At 40.3% G+C, this 23,873-nt stretch overlaps 3 protein-coding genes across 11 annotated transcripts in view; 1 reads left to right on the plus strand and 2 right to left on the minus strand.

Annotated features, from left to right (window-relative positions):
- orc5 (origin recognition complex, subunit 5) overlaps nt 1-14,672 on the minus strand; it is a 47,166-nt gene extending 32,494 nt beyond the window's left edge. Inside the window, exons 1-2 of one of the 2 annotated variants that reach the window (XM_079622431.1) lie at nt 14,542-14,672; nt 7,300-7,419 (exon numbers count right to left, since the gene is read on the minus strand). The gene's annotated coding sequence lies outside the window, so the exon portion shown is untranslated. Of the gene's footprint in view, nt 1-4,268; nt 4,359-7,299; nt 7,420-14,541 lie in introns of those variants that run through there. The other variant, XM_079622432.1, reaches the window with a different exon arrangement.
- lhfpl3 (LHFPL tetraspan subfamily member 3) overlaps nt 1-18,177 on the plus strand; it is a 42,722-nt gene extending 24,545 nt beyond the window's left edge. Inside the window, exons 2-4 of the mRNA XM_079622434.1 lie at nt 14,576-14,819; nt 16,417-16,450; nt 16,884-18,177. Of these exons, the coding sequence (XP_079478560.1) occupies nt 14,576-14,819; nt 16,417 (245 nt within the window). The 3' untranslated portion in view covers nt 16,418-16,450; nt 16,884-18,177. The remainder of the gene's footprint in view (nt 1-14,575; nt 14,820-16,416; nt 16,451-16,883) is intronic.
- Nucleotides 18,178-21,598: 3,421 nt separating this feature from the next.
- The window catches only part of kmt2e (lysine (K)-specific methyltransferase 2E), a 30,871-nt gene continuing 28,596 nt past the window's right edge, over nt 21,599-23,873 (minus strand). For all 8 annotated transcript variants that reach the window (XM_079622218.1, XM_079622217.1, XM_079622216.1 and 5 more), the window contains one exon: nt 21,599-23,847. In XM_079622218.1, the coding sequence (XP_079478344.1) occupies nt 22,795-23,847 (1,053 nt within the window). In that variant the 3' untranslated portion in view covers nt 21,599-22,794. The remainder of the gene's footprint in view (nt 23,848-23,873) is intronic.

The raw sequence follows: 23,873 nt of genomic DNA on the forward strand, positions 1-23,873 counted from the left end.
CTCAGAACCAACTTGAGGTATGGGGAACTGTGGGGTGCGAACTGCGCTCAGCACAAATATTGTGGGTGCGTTTATCTTTTTGTCCGTTGCATAATTCCTACACAGACAAGTACATGCAAATAAACAACGCTATCAGTGGGTGCAATTCAATGAATTCCCCCCTCAGTTAGCTCTCAGAGAGGCGGAGATAGCGCTCAAGAGAGCTTTAGTGAGTTTTCTCAGCCCAAGAACAGCCATGAGCATCTGCAAGAGAAAATGAGCAGATAGAAAAGGACTTCAGAGAGAGAGTAATGAGAACAGAAAGAGGTGATAATGCAAAGACCAAGGACCTAACAACTGCAAAAAGAACAGTTGAAGTGGGAGAGAATAGACCATTTGAACAAGACAAGTGGAATGGGAATAAAGCATGGTGGAGTTAAAGGGATGAAAATGGACCACATCGCCCAGAATGAACTTACGTATATACGTATATATATTACGTATATATTACGAGTCCAGTGAAGTGATGAACTAGTCCAGTGGGCGTAAAGGCTGCCTGATCCTAAGAATGGATGAAGTTTGTATTACTGAAGGTGAGGTCACATTAGTGACTTTTCTGCACAATTATGTGTGCAAAATAAGGGCAATTGTCTATTGACAATAATGCAGCATCTGTGAAACACCTCACACAGAAGACACTTTCAAACAAAGCAGCCTTCAGCTTTCGGGATCAACCCACTGCAAAATCTGCATGGGGAAATCTTTCACCCCCACGTGAAATTCCTGATCACGTGGATTCCAGTCTAACGACAGTAAATGTGACCAGGCATATCAAAAACAAAAGATCTGAAGACAAAAAGGATATTTCGAAGAATAATTCAACTGTTTTTGTCCATAGGACAATATCAGACCTCATTGACTTTCCTTATATGGACAATAATAATGACATAATTCCCTTTAAGTACTGTGACTGAAGCTGCATTATTGATTCAATTCTTGCTTTTGCTGTCAAGGGCAAGAACACTTTCTTACCTAATTTTTGTATTAAAGGTCATTCCTAGTGGCTTGTTTATTTGGGTTTCGACACAAGAGGGACACACTGTCTCAGACAGACGCGGACAGCTGACCTCCTCGAGCGTACGAAGCTTAGTTCGCGTGCAGTCTGATATTTGAAAACCACCTCTCTGGTAGTTGTCATGGAAACCGCACACTTCTCTGCCCTCCCCTTTTTCTGTGTGCATATGCAGTGTTGCACAATTAGTCTCGGTCGGATACGTACACGTGCCGAGCAGTGGGGGTCGAGTGGTTTTGTACATGTGAATGCGCACGCTCCGAGGGGCCCGACAGAGGTTCCCCTTCTGGAATTACTTCAGTGGACCAATCAGCAGGTGGTCTCTGATACTAATCAGGAGCTATAACACCAATTAGAGCAAGGAGAACAGAGTGTTGCGGTCCTAACATGAGCCGTGGTGCCATTCTATTTATCTTTTTTTTTGTTCACTCTATAATTTAGGAAACATTAGAGGAAGTGCACATTACTGTTTTTAAAGCCCCCAAAATCTTGGGGTGGTGTGACGTGATGAATAAGCCACAGGGCTGGTTTGATTCCCGCAAGAAGCAAGGCATGAAACATAACAATTGTGCCCTTAAGCAAAGCACCTAGCCCCAGGAAATGATGCCTGTAACAAGTTCGTGAATGCATTCTGTGGAAGCACTGTGTGGAGGTCACAGAAACTAATTTCATTGGCCCATTTTTTTTAACTCATGTGCCCTTGTAATCTTTGACATCTCTTCTCTTCTGTGATGATGTGTTTATTGGCGTGAGGGCGGGACAACCTGTCACTCACATGACATCACAGCAATAGTAAACCTCAACCATCTAATCAATTTCTGATAGACAAAATCAAGTCCTGCTCTATACATTTTTGGATTTTACAAATGAACCATAAACAATTATTGCACCGTGGAACAGTCCTTAAAATTTACATACAAGGCTTAAAGCTACACTGTGTAATTTTTTACGTTGATTCTTAGCAAAAAACGCTTTGTTCTTTCAAAATTATATGTGCTCATTAATGTTTAATTACTTCCACCAACTAATCAAGTATTCTCGTAAGCGTAAATCTGCCATTTATAATACATACGGGTGAGCTGCTCGAATGGCGGAAGCCATGTTGCGCCTCCATCTTGAAAATGCATTAGCCAAAGAGGGACATACCTGGAAATTCAAGCTTCGCCTTTCGCGTTTTTACACTCAGTGGCACCGTGACAAATGCGGGGGAGATTAATCGCGACTGCCGGCAGATTTGAAATAATACGGCTACCGTACGAGTTAAAACGCCCTCGGAATGGGAGGGGCTAAAAAGTAATATTCAGTTGGTAGTCATATACAATTTCACCGCTAGATGGGAGAAAATCCTACACAGTGTAGCTTTAAGATGGTCCCTGACTAAAATGCATATTTGAGCTGTTTTAACTGAAAGCAACTTGAACTGACATATCTTAAAATGTCAATGCCATTGTTTTGTCTCAACCAGTAATGTTTTCTTTTCTAAGACATGTTTATAAAAGCTACTTAAGTGTCTTAAAAAGGCCTAATCCTAATTCCTACTGACTCTAACTGTACATTCACACCGCGCCAGCGAGAGCGGCAAAATTCGCTCTCGCCGCCCTGCCATCGACGCCGTGAGATTCGGGGACTCTCTGACGCTCTGACGTATATTTTAGAATGCGTGATTTTTTTTAAACTTTATTTAAAGGAGCCGCAAAGCAAATAAGAACTGAACATAAATCAGTCTCCTATTTTGTGTATTCTGGCCACACGTAGGTTATAAATTAACCTATTAAAATATTTTTAATGTGAAAGTAACAAAACACCAACAATTTCAGACACCTTTTACATTCGTCGTTCTTTTTATTAATGTCCCTGTATGTAAACAGGGACACGTCGTACAATAACGGGAAACCCGCAACAGAAATGATTAACTTTTCCTCCATTTTGCTTAGGAACTAATGTGGTCGGAACCTAAGTTTACAGGATTGTGTTCTCTGTTATCCTCTCAGGCGGAGGTCTTCTACATTCCGATTGGTTGCCGCTGGTTGCCGCCGAACCGCGTCATAGCTTATTACCATAAAGTTGACTTGATTTCAACTCTTCTCGCCACTCTCGCCGTCCAAGACGCGCCGCGCCGCTCTCGCCGGAGCTCGCCGCCGGCTCTCATTGAAAATGAATGGCTTCCGGCCACTTTGACGCTCTCGCCGCGTGCGGTGTGAACGCACAGTGAAGAACACCAAGAGAAAGATGTCCAGGGTTCCTGATCATCTGCGTGAACATAATGCCATAGTTCTGCTGCAGGAGGCATGAGGACTGCATATGTGAACAGAGCAATAAACTGCAGTGTCTGTAATGTAAGACATCTAAGACAGTGTTACAGGGAGACAGGAAGGACAGCTGATCATCCTTGCAGTGCTAAACCACGTGTAACCGTGTGTCCCCCAAAATGTGTTTGAGAGTCTCTGACTCTGTTTAGGGACTCTATTCATCAAATGTATGTGAAATTTGTCTCAGTTGATGATTTTTAAAAAAATGTTTATACAAATATTTACCAATTTACAATTTGATATATATATACGTGGCTCCCATTGATCAGCCCTCTCTGCTCCCGTAGTAGAGCATCTAATCTGAGAGACAGAGCCAGCGCACACCAATTGCAGCACAGTGCAGCGAGGATAAAACGTTCTTAGGCTCTGCGCCACATCTGAGGAATATTAAAACAATCCCATCAGCCAACTTCAAACGCTCAAGCTCACACGGAGAAAGAAAAGAGGACACCCTTAGAATATTCAAAGAAACGCTCCCTCCTCTGAGTGCAGTCACACAGTCTGGGAAACCTGAGAGAAAGAGATTATCTCTGAATTTAGATGAGCTGTGTTAATACAACAGAACGCAGAGAGGGGAAGCAAAGCTAGTGTCTGTCAAAGCAGTGAAGATTGAAGACGAGGACTGCGTTTGGCAAGACACACCGAGCATCACACGGACACTTCAATGAGCGCTTGACAGGGCTAAATAAACTCACATACTTGGGGTTCTGATTCAAAACTTATTGGTTTTCTAACTGGGAAGAGGAAACCGCTATCATATAGTATTGCATGATTGTGCCAAATACACACACAACGTGCTGGTCGCTATCCAAATAGGCTTGCTGAGCCAATCCGGCTTGTGTGGTTGGAATAAGTGCATCAGAACGATAAAAGAGGATTTTTCTCTTAATCTGTTTGCTTTTTCTTACTGTTTGTTAAGGGCTTGATGCGTGTCCTGTAGTGTTAGCGTCTCTCTCTCCTCTCGTTAAATCTGTATTTTGGCACGCTCATTTAGTTTCCGCCCACACTTGGCGTGTGTGCTTGTGTTCGCCAGTAATTAATTGGACCACCTGTTCCCAATCACCTTTACAGTTCCACCGCCCCCAAAGAATTATGGGATATGTAGTCTCCAGCTCTAGGGTAATGAGGTTACATGTGAACAAGACGTTAAGCATAATGCACCGTATTTTTGGACATATGGGTAGATTTGTCCTATTATGTACATAAATTGCAATAATGCATAGAGCATACAAAGAGAAAGATGCTATTTTTGGAATGAAATATTAGTGCACTGCTTGCTGAATACTGCACAGTTACAGTGCATACTGATATTTTAGAAATAGCACGTGAAACAGTAAGCATTTTTCAATGATAAATGTTTTAAACAGTAGTATGCTACGTTTTTGTCACATGACCTTACTGCATGGCAAGTTTATTTAAATGGAAACAAAGGGTATGTTTACACGACTGTTTTCAACCGAATATGGAACATTTTGTATGCGCTTCGGCCGTTCATTTACACGACAACAGTGTTTTGGGGGTCTGAAAACGCAAGCTTTTGAAAACGGGTTTTGAAACCAACAAAAAAACTACAAAAATGGGAATTTTTTTAAACGGTGATGTCATGCACATGCATATTACGTGTTCACGGGGGTGATTCTTGACTAAACGACATCGCCGACTACTCGCCTGGCATTGCATAATGAAGCCTGTAAATGTAGTCGTTATTTCAGCAGATCCATGTGAACGGGGATCGTTTTGATCGTTTGTCGTCTGTTTTTAGTATTGTTGCCTTGTTAACTTTTTGCACATTTTTTTTAATTCAATTTAAAAAATGCAATCCAATCAAAATTCCTAAAAAGTTATTTGGATACTATAAATAATAATAATAAAAAAAAGTTTTTTAGACTACTACACTATTGTTTGAATGACAAAATGTACGATTTTACATTTCATAATTTTGTACCCAAAACTGAAAATTACATTTCATAATTTTGTACCCGAAAATTAAAATAGCAAAAGAACAAAGTTTTCATTTCCGACATGATAAATCGACAGTAAAAGTGGCATAGTCATGTGACAGCAATGTTGCATACTACAAAACATTTATTGTTGCATAACGCATTTGGTTTCACATGCTAAAATATTCACAAATATTTAACAGTATTCAGTGAATAGTTTGCAGTAGTAAATAGTAAGCAATGTAATATTCTAATAAGCATTAAATGTGTATCTAGCTAATCCATTAGTGTGTTTAGTAGTCGTTTTTAATAAATAAATAAATCTGTATTAATTAAATGAAATATATTTATCATCAGCATTTCTTCACTGAGATTGTTGCCTTGCATATTTGGAATGTCTTATCTGCAAATCATACGTGCAATTCTGTTTTAGAATAGCCTCTAAACAATCAAATCTTGTAATGTAGAATAATACTGCTATCAAGCTTTGGGCACAGCATGCGGTGATAGTATATTGCACATTCTGACAAACGCAGATGGCATCTGGGTGTTTCATGCATATAGAAAATTTGCATATGTGCACAGTATGCATACTTTATAATGCAGAAAAAGTAAGAATAGTATGGTAGTTTGCGTTCCGAAAATAGCCAAAGGGACAGCAGGTGGGATAAAAGAGCTTTCTGTGTCAGTTGTGCTACACTGACAGGCCTGGTTTGCCTGTGAGGGCGGAGTTATGGAGCAATGCAGTCAATAACACACCCATCACTTATCAAACACCTCACAAGACTGAGAGCATCTCCATGACAACGCAACTCCCTCCAAAAAACTGGCACGCGTTCAGAGCCTACTCTCAGTTGCGGCGTGAACAATAACTCCTAGACTTTTCTTAGAGACCCTTTATTTTTATGCAGTCTTAATTCAGAGGCTGCATTGAAACACATTGTCTTGTTTCTTTTTGCCTTTTTAAAAGGGGTTATTAAACCATTAACTGCATCGCAATTCAAATTAAGGTAATTTATGTTTATAATATGGCCTTGAATATGTCTACAATATCATACTTTAGTTCTATTCTTACAGTTTCACACTGTAAACATACTGTTTGGTCATTTGCTGTATACTATATTTTACAATGAGGTTGGCTTGACCTTCCATACTAAAAAGTAATAATGCTTATCAGCCATGATTGTTAGCATTTCCTATTTGTACCATTATTCCATCTGAATGCGAAAATATATTTTTTACAAAAAATGTAAAAGGACCAAGGTGACCACTGGATTTTCTCCATTCACTGAATTTAATATTTAATATGAATTTAATAAGTGAGGTACTTTAAATTTAAAGTGTGCAGTTTCACACAGTGTTTACTCCACAGTATGCAGTTAGACCAAGTTCCATTTTAAACATTTGATTTGTCAACAGTAATATGTCTTATTTGTGTTTATCCACTGCAGACCAAAAACTCCTAGCGAAACTTAGTTCTGAAATAATCCACAGTCGGTGTCGCTGTCTGAGGTTGAAAATGCAAGCCTGTGATATGCAACATATGCCACTGTCAAAGCAGAGAGGCACATCATTTGGAGTCCAGGCTTTAATTCACACAGTCTCAGACAGATGTTTGTCTGAAGCTGGTTGAACCCAAATTTGTCTTGCGTCAGTTATGCGTGAAAGCACAGCTTAAATCTACACAGATGCCTACATGACGAGGTGAACGAATAGTGTAATAGGCATAAACAGACTGGCAAAAGTAGTTTACATACCGCAGATATTATTCTTAGATAGATAGATAGATAGATAGATAGATAGATAGATAGATAGATAGATAGATAGATAGATAGATAGATGAGGTGTGTAATAATCACTGTGTATTTAGCCAGTGGTTATGATTTTATATCTCGGGATGCGTACATAAGCTTTGATACGAGCTCCCGCTGCTAAAAACCAACCATCCCAGGGAGACACGGGCCTGTAAATTTAATCTTCAATCATTTTTACAACTTACCTTGTCGCCCAAGGGAGCGGCAACAAATCTCCCACAATGTCCGTAACAGAGAAGCATTGATTCTGCAGCACTCCCACTGACGCATTTCCATCAACGTGATGAGACACATTCAGTGCCAAGCTGTAAAAATGGATTGAAATTAATCAATTCAGAGTTCTTGGATATGTGTAAATGTTGTACATATGCTAAGGTAGTTTGTGGTTTGCAAACTATTACCACCCAGGATTGCGTTTGTCTGTGTGAATTTAAGGGTGCTTTGATTGCTTGTTCCGAACCCAAGGTCAGAACAACTTGGGTTGTATTGTTTGTGGAAGGTGTTAATTCTGTATTTTTTTAGTCTGAACCACGGTACGGTTTATTATCAAAGCTGCTTACCCTTGTTTCTATGTAACGATAATGCAGAAGACGACAGCAAAATGTAGTGTGGCTCACCTCCCTTTTTTAAGTTTTTCCAAAGCATCAACAACACATAAATCATTTGCATTTAATATGCCGCCTATATACTTCAAATGTTCTACAGAACGCAAGAGTGCATTTCGACTGAAGCCAATCAGAAATGAGATGGGCCTTTACATTTGCTCTGCTTGCAGCATGTCAGTCCTTCTTGTCAATAAATTGAGTGAAAACACACACAACAAACAGTTTTACCAAATCATGCATCATCAATAGTTGTTCACTTCTGTGATATAGTACAATTGCGTTTATATCAGCAGCAAACTGTATAGGTGTATATGGTCTGCACAACCGAGTTTGGAAAACAGCGTTCACATCATCCAAATAACCGAAATCTGACGTCAAACAAGCTCCAAAAGTGCTAGTGTGAAATATGTGCTTTTAGCTCGGTTTAAAAACTGAGTGAGCTATTTTGCTATCGACTATTAGGCATCTTCTTAACTGTATAAATGTAACCTCATAAGTGACTGATTTGAAATGTTCTACAAACACAGCAACTTATTAAATTATTTCCAGTATAGTTTGATGTTAGCATGTTGCTAAGCTAACACTGCAATGCTCTAATACTGTGGTTTTCAATCCTGGTCTTGGGAGCTCTCTCCTAATGGGCAGATGCTCTGAATCAGATGTAGGTGTGTTAAATAACACACCTGATAGTATTTTGTAAGGCAACACAATGTTGCTGTCTACCTTTTGGAACAGCGTGAGGAGCGCTGGTGTCCTAAAATAGGTAGGCACCCCACTAGGTTTTAGAGAAGAGCTAGTGTCTCACTGCTGAATCACAAGAGTTGTACATTACCATGGATGCACTGGGGTGTTTTTTCCTCTCCGTATCACTCTTTTTCTCTTTTACTTCTATGCTTTCCCACCACTTAAAACCTTTACTGCAAGGAAAAACAACAAGCCACCATTCTCAGGATGAAACACAAACCCTGAGGCTCTATTCTATTCCTGCCTTGACAATACATTAAGCAGCAAACAACGGCAGCTTAGCGAGAAAGAGGCGAGGAGAGACATGAAGTCTTTCAACCTTGCATTATCTTCTCCTCTCTCCATCCATCTTGTATCCTTCCCACATCCTCCCATTGGTGGGATGCAAAGACATTTTCAAACAAATGCCAAGTCAACTTTTCTTCCATCCTTCACTGCTAACTTGTATACAAATGTAAGGTTGAGTACTTAAAGAAATAGTTCACACAACAATGAAAATTCTGTCATCATATACACACCCTCATGTCATTACAAATAATTATGTTTTTTTTTAATACCCATAAAGCAAAAAAGCAGATATTTTGGTGAATGTTCATATTTACAGTGTCCAATCTTTCTTTTCATACAATGAAAGTGAATAGAGACTGGGGCTTTCTAGCTCCCAAAATGACAGAAAACAATATAAAGGTATCTTAAAAGTAGACCAGATGTTTCACTGTATGATTTACCACTGCCAAGCCCTGGTCAACAAACATCTCTGTAATGAGTAAAAAAAGGCTAAATCCAAAACCGCCCCCTATACCATCAACTAGGGCACTATTTGAGGGGACAGCCATTTGTAGTGGTGTCTGAAACCATAGTGGATGTTATTGAGTGCACTTATTCAATCCCACATTGCACTGCAATAACGAGTGTACAACCGATGTACGCTCAACAGCTGTCCGAATTCGCTCTCTCTTTTTCATTCAATCCTTCAAGTGAACAGTATTAGTGGACTAAAGTAGGGAATAGTGAATGAGGGTTTAGGGGGCGATTTTGGATTCAGCCAAAGTCTCAAGACAGTTTTTAAAGTCGTCAGCTTTATTAAAGCCCATCCGGTGAACAAACACATCTTTGTGGAGCTGTGTGAAGATGAGCCGCACACCAGACCCTCCTCCTTCATACCGAAGTGTGCTGGCTTTCAAGGGGCCAAGAGTCAACTTGTTTAATTGAACAAAGAAAAATAAAGGAGTTCCTGAGACTGAACAACCAGAAATGCTTGAAGAAATGGCCAATTAATTTCTTTTTAGAACATTCCTGGCTGATATTTTCAGTCTATACGAAACAAACAAGTACATGAAGAGAGCGCGAATGCAAACGAACTGGAATACAAGGAAATCATTGACGCATTTGTGCATGAAGTGGAATTCATAAAGAGTAAACTGATGAAATGGGGTGTAAAACGCTTTCCATCTCTTCTCAAAGAGGCTGAGGGAAATTTACCTAAATCCTTGAGCAAAGAGTTTTCGTCGCATGGAACTGCTACAGGAAGACATGAAGTTCAGATGTTGATGAACATGTTCCCAAATGCACATGGGTAATGGATCCAATCACCACAAAGGAGGAGGATGTGGATTATTTAGAAGCAGAGCTCTTGGATGACAAATTCTCTTCTAAAGAGATTATTTACTGAACTCGGGTCAGGTACAATTTTGAAGGATTTTGGATGTTAAAATAGGGGTCTCCTGGAAAAAAAGGTTAGGAACCACGGATATAGACTACATTTATAGAAATTCCCATTGCATGGAAAAAGAGCAGCATGAACATTCTTCAAAACATCTCCTCTTGGAAACTACATTCCCCCCTTCCCATATGAGATTGGAAAGACATGAAGGTGTGTTAATGATGATAAAATGTAAATGTCTGGGTGAATAATTTCTGAAAGGGACAGCCTGTATATTTTAACACCCTGTGTTCTGGACACCACCTAATCCTCCCTGCAAGGGCCGTCATCGATAAATCGTCGGCTGAGATTACAGGATAGCATGAAAAATAGACGTGCAGAGAAGACGAAAGACTAAGGGCGCGGAGAAGGCTATCACAAATGTATCTTTCCTTGCGGAAGCATGTTCTCTCACACGCAGAATCCTCCGTGTTTATTTATAGCCTCTATCTACAAACACATCTCGGATGTGACACTCTCAGCATCTGCATTCAGAGCACTCTCACTGACCCAGATGCAGCATGAGTGCTCGCTGCCAGCAAAATCAAAGCCCTCACAATGCAACCGCAGTCGAATCTATTAGAAAAGAGCTAGAGATAGTACAGAACCACGAGGTTGCCTTTCCCATAATCTATTCTGCTGCATCTATTACATAAAAATGGGATGAAAAAGACAACTTGTCTTTCATAAGATGGTTGAGATAAGGACAGCTCATTATCAGAGCTCAGCTGTGTGTGTCTCTTCGATAACATTGAAAGGTTTAGCTGAAGCGCTCCTCTTCATTAGTATATGTGTGTGGTGCAGTGCTGCAGGCTCTGGAGAGGATGTGTAATGAGAGAAAATGCTGATGTTTTCAATTATTTACAAGCATTTCCCACATAATGTGCGTCTGTGTCCATGAATATGGTCAGTTTTAAAGCAATACACTCGGCAACCTTTACTTCTGCGCTGCCATCAAACAGTTTTGCAAAAACAACTGTTTCCAAACAAGTTTCCTAAACATTTCGGCTACGTCTACATTAATCCGGACACATTTGAAAACGGCGTTTTGATTTCCAAAAGTTTCTAATCCACACTGAAACGTCGGAAAACGCTAAATTCACCTTACAGCGAACACCTAAAACCTCATAAAAGCTCACTGAGATGAGACATAGTTAAATATGTCTCATCTCTTATCAAGATATCAAAATATCTTATCATTCACTGATGCGTCCAGGTCGCACTCAGTCACCATTATATGTTTGGTCTAAAACGCAACTGCTCTCATGTTTTGCTGCAGGACAGCAATTGCAAGTATATTTCTGTCATCTTTGCAGGACTGTGATGATATGAAGAGTGTGCAAAGTAACATACCTTTAGCAACAATGTGAAAGTGAATGGCACACAACAGGCACAAACAATAGCAGTATAAACAAACATATCTTATGTATAGGTTCAATATGCGTCACATGACTAAACAGGCGTCGTCGTTTTCAAATAGCTCCATTTGCACAGTCCACACTGCAACGTGAAAACGTTCTGTGTATCCACTTGGGAAAGCCTTTTCAAAAAGCTCAGTTTTCGCAGGACAAAAACGATGTCTCAGTGTGGACGGAAAGCCAAAATGGAGAGAAAAAGATGCGTTTTCAAACAAAAATTTATTAGAGTGGATAAGGCCACATCTGTGGTAAAAAAAAAACTGGTTCTCGCCCAAACTTGCACCATTGATAGTCAGAAGTGGACAGAAGTCGTTGGAAGGCATGGAAATATACCATTTGTTTTCTTTTTACATTTTAAATGAAATCTCACACTGAAATGTCATTGGTCCAAAATCCTTCTCCACATAAATGTAGATTAAACATCTAATATGTTTTGATTGGTTGTGATAGTGTTGTGTCGTGCAGCATTTTACATTTTAGTGTGCAAATTCCTTGAAAACTTGCCATGTCGCACCTGGATAGGACACGGTGCGACAACCATAAGAACTTAGTAGACAATCACGAATGCAGGACGGCTGGTTACACGAGTGACAGCCTTAGTGGCACTGCCATAAAAAGCCCCGAGGAGAAACCTGTGAACCCGCTAGAGTGACTGCAGTGAAAATAAACTGTGGACGCAGGGATGCGGGTGATTGGCTCTCAGCTTTAATGTGATTACTATACTGCTGATGGCTATTAGTATAATGATGATGAATGTCTTTTGAAGTTTTGCTTATTAGACACAAGCCAATAGATTAAAGCGAGAGAGGTATAGGATGTAGGAAAAGGATTTTAGTGACTGGCCATTTATCTAGCGTTTTTTTTAAATCGTAAACTAACTGCGTGACAAAGAAAAATAGGAGATGTGTAAATCATGCTCGATTCGTTTGGCAGGATCCGTAATGTGAGCTTTTCTTACTCTGATAATACCACTTTTCTTCTTACTTGCACACGTTTAAGTTTCTTTTTCTTTTCTTTTTTCTGACTGTGCTAAAACATTTGGTTGGATTGCTTCTACTGTCCTCCTCATTTGTAAGTCACTTTGGATGAAAGCGTCTGCTAAATGCTAAAATGTAAATGTAAAACTGTCTTCCATTCAACCAGTTATGCTGCTTTCAAGTCCTGCTGGGAAGTTCCTACTTATGGTTTCTGACATTGTAATTACTAAATGATTTGCATTTAAGTGATTTTGGCGGAATAAACAGTTGAGCAATTTCATAGTTTTTTCTCTTTTCACGTTCTTGCAATGGCAGGAAGCTTTTTGTCACTAAAGCAACACAATGAAGAGCAAAAGATGTAACTGATGCTTTGTTTATTTACCATTTTCGTATTGCCACAGAAAATTATGAACAGTAGCTTGGTCGCGGAAGCCTGTCGCCTCATAAACTAGCTAAATGAGTCAAACTCCCAGGCAGGAGCTAAACTCTGCAGGATGGTGGCGCTCTAGAAGCAGAATTGGAGACCGTCCGTCAAGTCCATGAGACTGTAGGGTCCCACGCGCGGTCGATATGTGCCTTTGACGCGCACTTTTGCCGAGCCCGCACTGAAGCAATCTCCACAGCAGACTTCTTTCCGACAGTCAAAGCGGCGTTACGGCACGAAAGTGTGGATTTGTAGAAACACAGCGAGTGTTTAGGGGGTCATTTGGGACAGGGCTAGTGTTACCTACAGTGTTTGTTCTCAACTGCACCCAATACTTCTTTAACACATCCCCAACTTAAAGTCGGGTCTCAAAAAAAGAAATCCCATTGTGGTGTTTGTCTTGTCTCCTAAGTACGATTAAGCCTAGCATCAAATGTCATACACCGATTGGTCTGCACAGTGTCTCTTCAAGTTGAACACACTTTAACATTGCTTACACAAGTCATATCTCTCAGAAAATTACAAGTTTACACTTTTGTAATTACAAGTGCTACAAGCACGCGAAGGATTTTTGAAGTTCAAAATCATTACGGTAATGACAACATGGCGTGAACGCACCTAAAGTCTTGCAACTGAAGAGAAGCCCTGATGACATTATAAATGATTCCTCTTGTGTAATGGATTGTACCTGCAGAACACCATCAATGCATCAAATCTGGCACATGCATTCACCTTTCTCAGCACAATGTCTTTCAGGATTTACCATGACTAGGCCCTGTCTGATACTCCTGAAAAATGCAGTTTTCCATTCTCAATTCATCAGGGATGATGTAGGCGCCCACAGCTGCTGCTGATCTGAGGTCAGATCTATTGCTTGCCAGGTGATATATGTAGTAATGGAAGGGTAACGCAACTCATGAGCTGTCAAAAACTGGACAAGTGTTTCTCAACCCTGTTCCTGACAGCACATCAACAGTACAAACTGTTCCTTAACAAACACACCTGAATCAAACCTTTGACGCAGGACTTCCTGAACAATGGTGGACAATGAATCAAGACTTTTTTTTTTTGGAAGGGGGGTTATATAGGGACCAGAATATAATGAAGACCTTGAAGTCGAGTCTTTTTACTTGAGCCAGTAAGCAACCACCCGAAAACCCAAGCAACCAAGGCATAGCCACCGCCCACAGCAGCAACATTGTGGTTGTGTGTTTTACACGGGCAAGAATCACTCACATTTCCTTCAGAAAACAAACTATCAAGTTAATTTTGTATGGTGTGCAAGTGTTTCAAAAATGACTCATAGCAGCTGTAAACAGAGTGAGCTTTGTGTCTGTATGCGAATATAAATTGGGGGCTCGTCCGGTATTACGGTACCTCTCTCCTCATTAATCTCAGCTGTCAGCCATGTCAAAATCGAACAAACAAAACTTCCATGACTTCTTTCATCCGAGCTCATTTTGTTCCCCAGCTTACACTCTAGAAGCGCCATCTATCATATCACTTGAGTACAGAAATGAATTCTGCTGTTGATTAAATCCATATAACTATTTTTACCTGGAGAACTAAAAACGCCCGCTTTCTCTCTCAGGTGGGTGTCTGGTGTTGGGCTGCATGATATATCCTGACGGATGGGATGCTGATGAGGTGAAGAGGATGTGCGGAGAAGGGACGGATAAATACACCATCGGAGCATGCTCAGTGCGCTGGGCGTACATCCTGGCCATTATGGGAATCCTGGACGCACTTATTCTCTCTTTCCTGGCCTTCGTTTTGGGCAACAGGCAGGATGGACTCATGTCTGAGGATCTGCTGGAAGACTGTAAGATGAACTAGTAAGTTAGATATACAGTAAGATATGACTTTGTCTTTGTGTTGTCTTACCATGGGAGAGATATCTGTATGCATTTCAGAGGTATCTCTGTCAAATTGAGTAAAAATTTGTGTGTAACCTCTTATTGTCCAAAATAATTGAAAGAGTTGTTGAAAAAAATGAGGTTATACACAAAACTAATTCGCAAATATATTTTATTATGCATGAAATTTCTGAGTTGTACCTTTGATGAAAACACAATTTGGTTGTGAAATCCAAGTGTTATCGCTTTTGAAGACCATGATCTTCTACTTGCTATTGTTAGTCAGTTACAGATGGTACCAGTGTCGTTTGGATACATCCCTGCAAACAAAATTATGTCATCAATATCTGTGGTCTGTTCTTCAGGAATGGTTTATCTACTAATTTCGTAAACTTTTAAGACTCCACAAGCATATAGTGTAGTAGGCTCAAAGCTAAGAGACATGGGGTCAAAATTGCATGTTAGCATTGTGAATATGACCAAATTTGGTAACATGAGATGAACTTCAATAAAATTTTGAAATATTAAAAAAAGAAAAGAGGAAAAATGAAACAGAAGTGTGAAAGAATGCAGAATTGGCTTGGCTAATTTTGTGTATTTTAGATACACAGACATCATATGATTTAATTATAATCACAAAATGCATAATTTACATAAATTGAGCATTACACACTGGATTCTCCATTTCTCCCCATAAATGATAACGTGCAGCTGTTGTGCCAGTCGGTCCAATTCATTCATTACGAGATGGAGCCAGTCAGCCAGAGGGAGCCAGATCAATCGAGGGCAAACCAACCTGAGAAAATAAGACAGAGCGATGATCATTAAGGAGAGAATCAGATGATAGAGCTGTGAATATGAATGAGATATAAGAAGAAACGTGTAAGAAGAGGGAATAGAACAAGTGGAGGAAAGATAGAAAGGTAGAATTTAGCATAGACTGAGGTTAATTGAAGCCTGGGGCTCTGGACCCAGCCATGAATTACTAATGACTGTTTACACAGCTTCCTGTCAGCCCGTCCATATTAATCACAGGCACAGCATCAGCTGGAACCCATGCTATGCTGAACAGCACACCTGGAACAAAACGCTGTTTATGGATATGGACTATAAAAAGCTTCATATAATGAATTTAAATGAAAGATGGACTCCTTTTCCAAGAAACTCTGGTCCATTACAATTATTTTTGATAATACATAATGGCAATGAAGGATACTTATGGATGTGTTGAGGTTTATGAAACTGACGAGTTGTGCAAATGGTGATTAGGGGTGTTTGTTTAATGATGAATGAGCAATTCGCTTCTCCTTAATAATTCTGCAGAAACAGAATTTGTAATGGCATATTTTTGTGATGGCACATGATGGTGTTGGTGCCATCTAGTGGAAATTACTGGTTATATTTCCCCCCAGCTGGCTATGTAAGAAAACAACAAACAAAAAGTCTATTTAATGTAATGTATTTATCAACTGTGACAGGATCTTTCTGCTGCGTTTGGAAATTACTAAGGATTTAAGATGTGATTTTTGCTTTAATTTCGATTTAAATGAACTTTTTTCTCTTTTTTTCTCAACAGAGAGTGGAAATGCATAGATGCCAGATACACTCAGGTGAGTCTCTATTACTTTAAAGGGATAGTTCACCCAAAAATGAAAATTCTGTCATCATTTACTCACCCTCAAATTGTTCCAAACCTGTATGAATTTCTTTCTTCTTTTAACACTTTTGAAGAACGTTGGTAACCAAACGGTTGATGTGCCTCATTGACTTCCATAGTATATATTTTTTCCATATTATGGAAGTCAATGGGGCCCATAAACTGTTTGGTTACTCGTATTATACAAAATATCTTCTTCTGTGTTCAGCCAGAATAAATAAATTCATAAATTTGTGAAAATTTCGACATCATTTACTCAACCTCATGTTTTTTTTTCTCTCAATACAATGAAAGTCAAAGAATAACATTTTTGGGTGAACTCATATTTAGCTCTCATGTATAATACTGTGAATTTACAGTAAAACGCCCCTTTGATCTGTTTTCAGGTGTTTCTGTCTCGTTTAAGGAAAATCATTATGTGAAATCACAATCCAGCTTTACCCATCATCCTGAGGGCAGGAAGCCTGACTGCAACGGTTTGAAGAAAAAAAAGAAAGAAAAAAAACGTTAAAGCAAAGGATTCAAACAGGGTGAATGGAGTTGGGAACTCACTGCTTTTCTGTCCATATCCCTTCTTTTCACTTCACTCCCTGGAATTGCAAATAAACAAAAATCCCTATTCTAGTTTGATTTACAGTGTCCTGTGCTACTAACATGATAGGGCAGCTAATGCACCATTTAGAAGCAACTGACTTGGATTAATAAAATAAAAAAAGAAGTTATTTATTTTACGTCGTGTCCTCTTCTTTAGGCCTGCATTACAATAATGTTAATATTTTGGGATTTAAGAATTACTGTAAAACACTGTTCTATTTGACTGAATTCTCCAAGTATACTAATATAGAAGAAAACGTTCACAGGCTTGAATTGTGGGATTACACTCCGGCACAAAGCTGCAACACAGACATTTCTAGCCTGTTAGTATTTTTCTCTGTCACTATCAGCCCTGAGAAAAAAAAAGACAAAAAGAGACACTGAATCATGACCACTTTACTGAGAGCCAATTTACATGCAAGTGATCATTTATCGGGTTTCAAATGTACAGTTATTTCACCACAATGCTATCCAACATTGTTTAAAGGGGTACGTAAACAGAAGGTTCACTGTTAATATATTTTAAAAAATAAGTGTCAAAATTAGGGGCAGACTTCTATGCCATTAGTAACTGTGCACAAGCCAAGTATATACAGAAGTAGGAGAGTGTTTTAAGTATTATGTATTGAGTGTATATGTTGAATTTCTGTATGTCTCTAATTCAATATTTACTTCTCGGCAGTATTGGTGCTGTATAGTTATGTGTGCCATAGTTATGATGTTTTCAGCTTGGTACCGTTCTGTACTCTTGGTATAGTCATTCTGTCCCACCAAGATAAACGAATGCCAATCAAAAAGAAAATGTCATGACAAAACCTGGAGGATGTGGCTTCAAAAAAGCAAAACGCCAACACTCCTTCCCTTCTTGGACAGATGAAGAGTTTGGATGATACTGGATGAAGTTCTGAGGGGTAAGAAAAGTGAAAGAAAAGATGTTTTGCTTTATTTATTGGGTGTCTGTCTTGTCAGATGTTGTATGTAGAAAATGATGTAAATACACCATTAAAATGTATTAGCTATAAAAGTTCATTAAAGACAATTCACCCACATTAACGAATAAAGATTTTACCTCTACAGACTAAAGTCAAGACAAGTGTTGCTAAAGATATTTTATTCTGAGCATTGTTGTAAAGAACAAGCAGTCGGATTTATCTTATTTTTTGTCACACTAGATCAGTGGTGTCCAATCCTGCTCTTTGAAGGACACTGTCCGGTAGAGTTTAGCTCCAATTATAATTGAACACACCTGGACCAGATAATCAAGGTCTTCAGGGTTACCAGAAACTTCTAGGCAAGTGTGTTTTTGTCTCTCTTCAGGAGCAGGGTTGGACACCCCTGGCAGGACCGTGCACTGACATTTTGGAGGGAAGGAGCTCAAGCAGGAAAAAAAGGGCACCCCTTTCACAATAACTATACAAATTAAGTTAGTTACATACTGTAGAACGTATTTAAATAAATAAATAACCATGTCCTTTGTTGGCATTGTGCTGGAATTGGTAAACGAGCTACATCAATGTCTTGCATTACTGTCAGAAATGACTATTTATTATACTATTATTATTTAGATGTCTTCACACAGTTGCATGAGTATTAGATTGTAGGCCTATATGAAATGTTGGAAAGACTGAAATGATATTTTTCTATATATGATACATTTCTATAAAACTAAACCCAGTACGTGGTGGCAAGTCTTGTCAAAGAATCGTTCATTCACGATTCTTTCAAACTGGCGAGGGAGACAGAACTGTTCTGCTTTGTTTGGAACTAATATCATCATTGGTCAAATAGATTAGAACATAAACAGTCTAAAATTGACATGATTGTGTTTAAAAATGTAAATGAATATCAATTTATTGTTTATGAACTGTTGTATTAAAATTAATATTACATTTGCAACCGCGTGATATTCGGGAAAACTGCACTTTTCATGGTGTGATATTGCTTAACTATATCATGTGATATAAAAGACAAAATCTTGTACAGTGACAATTCATATCTTGAATTTTCTGGGCATTTTTATTCATGGTGGCATTTCCGACCCTGCACAATGACTCGCTTGCTTGTGGTTAAGCTTAATGGAGGGCTATTGCCTAATTTAGGCTGACACTAGCCTATGTATTTTAATCATGGTTTAATTTGACAGAACTGAAAAAACAACGCCGAAGCTTAGGGTTTAAAAAAACTATCATTACCTGTCTGTCACCAGTAGGCTAAGCTACTCTGCTCAATTTGCGTGATGTAAAAGAGGGGTGCAGGGGCTTGTGCGGTCTCGCAGAATTATAACTTAAAAGATGGGGTAGGCAATGTGTTTCATTAACACTTTGTTATACTGGTTGAAACTCTCTTCACATCCTGATAGCAATTAATTATCAAAGGGGTCAAAATATAAAAACAAATTACATACATCTTCTATGGAAGTCTCATGACCAAACATTTTTCCTCAAAAACGTTACAATCGTTCTGAATGCAATAATAGGATGTCTGACCTGACCTGCCTGTCAATGTATGTATTTCCATATCTCTGTTCACCTGCTCCCGCAGACATCACCCATCATCAGCTTGTTCCGTAAGGCTATGCAAAGTTGTAGACAGACAGTCACAGAGCGCCACAAACAAACAGTAGCTGCCTTTAATGGTTCCTCCTGAACCAAAACAATGAGCTTATGCTGTTCATGCCATAACCATTATTACAAGATGGCAACCCGTGACGTTCTACTGCAACACTATCAACACCGAATCTACAGCAGTCAGGTGGTATAAGGCTGAGCTCTGTTGTTTACAATCATTATTACTGTAATGTTATGTGCTCCAGTCAAGTATTGCTTTGAGACACGAGGTAATTTTACACCGTCTTGTGGCTTTGCAGACTCTGCTCTGGCTGTGCGCGGTCATGTGTTTTAAAGGAGGCGTGGCTTTGAAGAGTGTTCTGAAGGGAGGGTGGAATCTTGTGCTTTTAAAGCCAGCTTGATATTGCTAGCCTCTCCGAAATAAATTGCCCACCCATCCTTTAAATGCAGTTATCCATGGGCCAAATTTAAATAATTAATATAAAAAAATGTCTTGCAAAAAGAGCACTATAGTCAGAGACGAAAAGGGGAGGTGTTTAAACCACCCAGAGTCTATCGGTGCACGTGTGCTTGTGCCACGTGTTTAATACATTTTTTTAGTCTATGGTTTAATACTGTAAAGCTGTTTGGTTTAAAGCAACATATTGTATAAAGTGCTATATAAATGAACGTGACGTGACTTTACTGGAGTGCCGAATTGCGAAATTTCCAGCACATATTTTTTATACTCATCTAAACACCTCTCAGCGTTGGGATGTTAATAATGAAATTCATTAAAAAGGAGGAAAAAGTAAGCCTGTTTCCAATTTATGTACGGAATACAAAAAGCCCCAACCTGGAGTGGATAAATACAGAGAGAGAAATTTTAAAGCGACGTACATGACAACTAGCCAATTCTGAATAAACATCGATCAGTGATCACATAAATAATTCATGAAATTTACAGTATCCACTGTGTGAATCTAAAAAGACCTGTCATTTATTTTTATTAAAATAAAAATACCTTGGGGACTCCCCTGAATCTATATTAGAGCACTGGCCCTAGAATAATAGCCTACTGACCTGAAAGCTTCTCGATCTTCACACCATAGCAAGACAACAGACAAAGGTGTGCACAATGTCATCAATCTCTGGCTTGATGTTGATTGGTCTTCTAACCTCTCTGAGTTTGTTCCGATTGGTCAAGTAACCTTTCTCTCTTTATTCATTCCGATAGACCTTCTTAAAGGGGCTATGTGGAGTTTTCAGCGGCATCTAGCGGTGATGTTTCAGATTGCAACCAATACGTTTACAAGCGAGTGCTTTTTTAGTTTTTATTATTATGTGGAGTTTGTGTTGGAGTCTGTGTTGTACTGGTCGTTTCTTTGTATTAGCAGACTCCATGTCATCAAGTTGCAGTGTCGTCGCTGTTGAGTGCAAAGTCAGTAGATGAGGCGAGAGGTTCGGGAGCGCGCATGCAGGTCTCACGTCACTGACTGGATTTCGCGGCAAATCCGACCCGGAACCTCCACAAATAGGAATACTTGCTTTCAGAGGTAATAGCAAAACCCGCCAAGTGGTCATTTTATTGTGAGATTACAACCCCTTCACACACAGGCAATAAAAAATGGATTAGTTTTAGTAGAAAAACTGCACATAGCACCTTTAACTCTGACTGGTCATATTATCTTTGCCTTTGTTCTGCTTGATCTAAGCAAAACCTGTTTTTCAGATGATAATGGGGAAAAAAAGCAACTTTTGGATTAGATTTTCAATGCCAAACTTCAATAGTGGTCAGTAAATAGACACCTTTAGAAAAGTCTCAGCAACAGCAGTCTGATCTTCAAACCTTCATTGCATGCAGCATCTCTTCATCCCGAGTCCTTCATGGTGAAAGAAAACTCCCATTAGGGGCATATAAACACCCCAGTTCCCCAACCCAGTAAAACACAAGACGATTTAATTGGTATAAAACTGTCATTACAGTGATTTATTATAATGAACCATGAAAATAGCCAACCAGTGCTGTGTCTGTGAGCCTCTGTCCTTCTCACACACATACACTCACACACAAACAGTAAAAAAAAAAAATAAACCAGAGAGGAGGAAATAAAAATAGTGCTACAGTCACAGAAACATTCAGCGTTTTTGTCAAGAGCGCTTGTATTTACAACCATATTCCAAAATGGGGATGGGAGCGAATTATACAAGCATAGAAAAGAAAAGAAGCCAATATTTACAACTGTTTCTGGAGAAAGCTGGAGTAACCACCTATACATTAAATTACACTTTCTACAAATAACCATTGATATTCAAAAATAAACCGCTTGCCCCAACAGGAAGGACCTCTCTTTCTAAAGCTGCCACAGAGAACAGCACGCATCTGTCTGTGTCTTATTTGCCTTCCGCCTCTCGCGTGCTGTTCAAATATGCACACAGATGCGGGTGGCATGCAAGCATACACGCTCCCTTCCGCTTAAAATCAGACACTCATGCACACAGACTCGCTCATTCACACAAGTGCAGTCTCCTGGGCAGTGAAGCGGCCTATCGGAAAGGTCTCCTCTGAATTTCTGCAGCGGTGCACAGATATTTTTGTTACATGGAGGAATAAAAAAAATAATAATTCTGTATTTTTTTCTCTATACAAAACCTTTTTGCTATATAATGAGCCACTAGATAAAACAAATAACTGATGAGTGAAAAAACAGTGAGAGACGGGAAGAGTAGGGAAAGCTAAGGAGGAAACTGGAATGTCCCATTGCATTGCATTGCACTGGGAGGATAGAGGAAGGATCCAACAGGAAGAGACCAGAAAAGGCGATTAAAATGAATAAAAACATTCAAAGTAAAAAAAGACATCTGGAAAAGACAGGATGGCAGTACAAGGTTATGGGAAGGAGAGAGGTGTGGGGGATTCTGGGTAAGTGATGAGCACCAGGGTTCATTAACCATCATCTTTTACACTACTTTTACAGTTCTGCATTTCTTGTTTTTCTTTTTAAAATGTACCCTTTCCCCCCCACCGGTTTTCATTATCCTTTGTGAAAAGGTACATAGAAAATATTTACAGTGGTGCTGTGTTGCCTATGTTACACGATGTAGCTCCGCCCCTCTCTAAGAGAGTTCGTCTAGGGGCGGGGTTAAGTGGGTGTGGTTAGTGCCATCCTGTGCCCAAGTAGCCGGCGCTGTGGAAAGGAGCTGAAGGGGTAGGTCCTCTGTTACCGCCAGCGATCTGCGAGACACTCGAATTGGGCAGGGTCTGTGTGGGAGGAGTTTGTTGAGGAGGTGGTGGAGGCGGAGGGGGTAGTACAGTTTGTTGATAGGTGGAAGGGGTTACTGAGGGGTTGGCTGGTGCAGACTGGTGAAGTAGAGTGGTTTGAAAGCCACCAATGTTCTGAAAAGGGTGTGGTGCGTTACTGGATGGAGCAGGGGGAGGGGGTGGAAGGGGCGGGTGTGGTCCTTGTTTGATTGACAGGAGCGTGCCACTATTAGGTGGAGGCTGCTGGGAACTCTGTCCCTGAGGAGGAGGTGGAGGAGGAGGTGGGGGTGGGGCAGAGTTCAGGAGGAGTTGATGCTGCTGCTGCATCGTGGGAGGTTGCAGATTGACATGCAGCAAAGTGGGGCCAGGCTGCGGGTGGGGAGGGGGAGGAGGGGGTGGTGGGGGAGGGGCAGCACTACTTTGGTAATGCAATGCATGATGGGGTTGCAGGAGAGGTTGGGAACCGGGAGGAAAGGGTGAGGCCACAGTAGGCTTGAACGCAGGGAACGGTGCAGCAGCAGTGGGAGACTGAGCAGGGAAGTAGGGAGCAGAGGTGGGCGGAGCTGGGGGAGGAGGAGGTGGCGGAGGTGGGGCATTTTGGGGGTTGTACTGAGGGAAAGTGGCCGGGCCAGACGTAGCCTGGGGTTGAGGCTGGTTCTGAGGCTGAGCTGTCAGGAACGTTCGCTGACCACGGTAAGGTGAACCTTGGGGTTGCGCTTTGGGAGAGTGCATGAGCGAAGGTCCAGCGTAGTGACTCTGCGAGGTGTTGGAGGGCCCGCAGTGGAGCTTGCTGGGCGTCAGAGCGGCTGGTTTGGAGCTCGGACTCTTGGTGCTGGACTGCTGGACGGACAGTGCCTGAGGCTGAGGCTGAGCAGGACCACGAGGCTGTGCTTCAACATCTTCCTCCTTGGATGGCCGAGACACAGTCTGGGGTGCTGGAGAACAAGGCTGTAAATAGAAAAAAAAGGTTTATG

This window comes from Phoxinus phoxinus (genome assembly GCF_949152265.1).
Source record: "Phoxinus phoxinus genome assembly, chromosome: 9".
In the NCBI taxonomy this organism is placed as follows: Eukaryota; Metazoa; Chordata; class Actinopteri; order Cypriniformes; family Leuciscidae; genus Phoxinus; species Phoxinus phoxinus.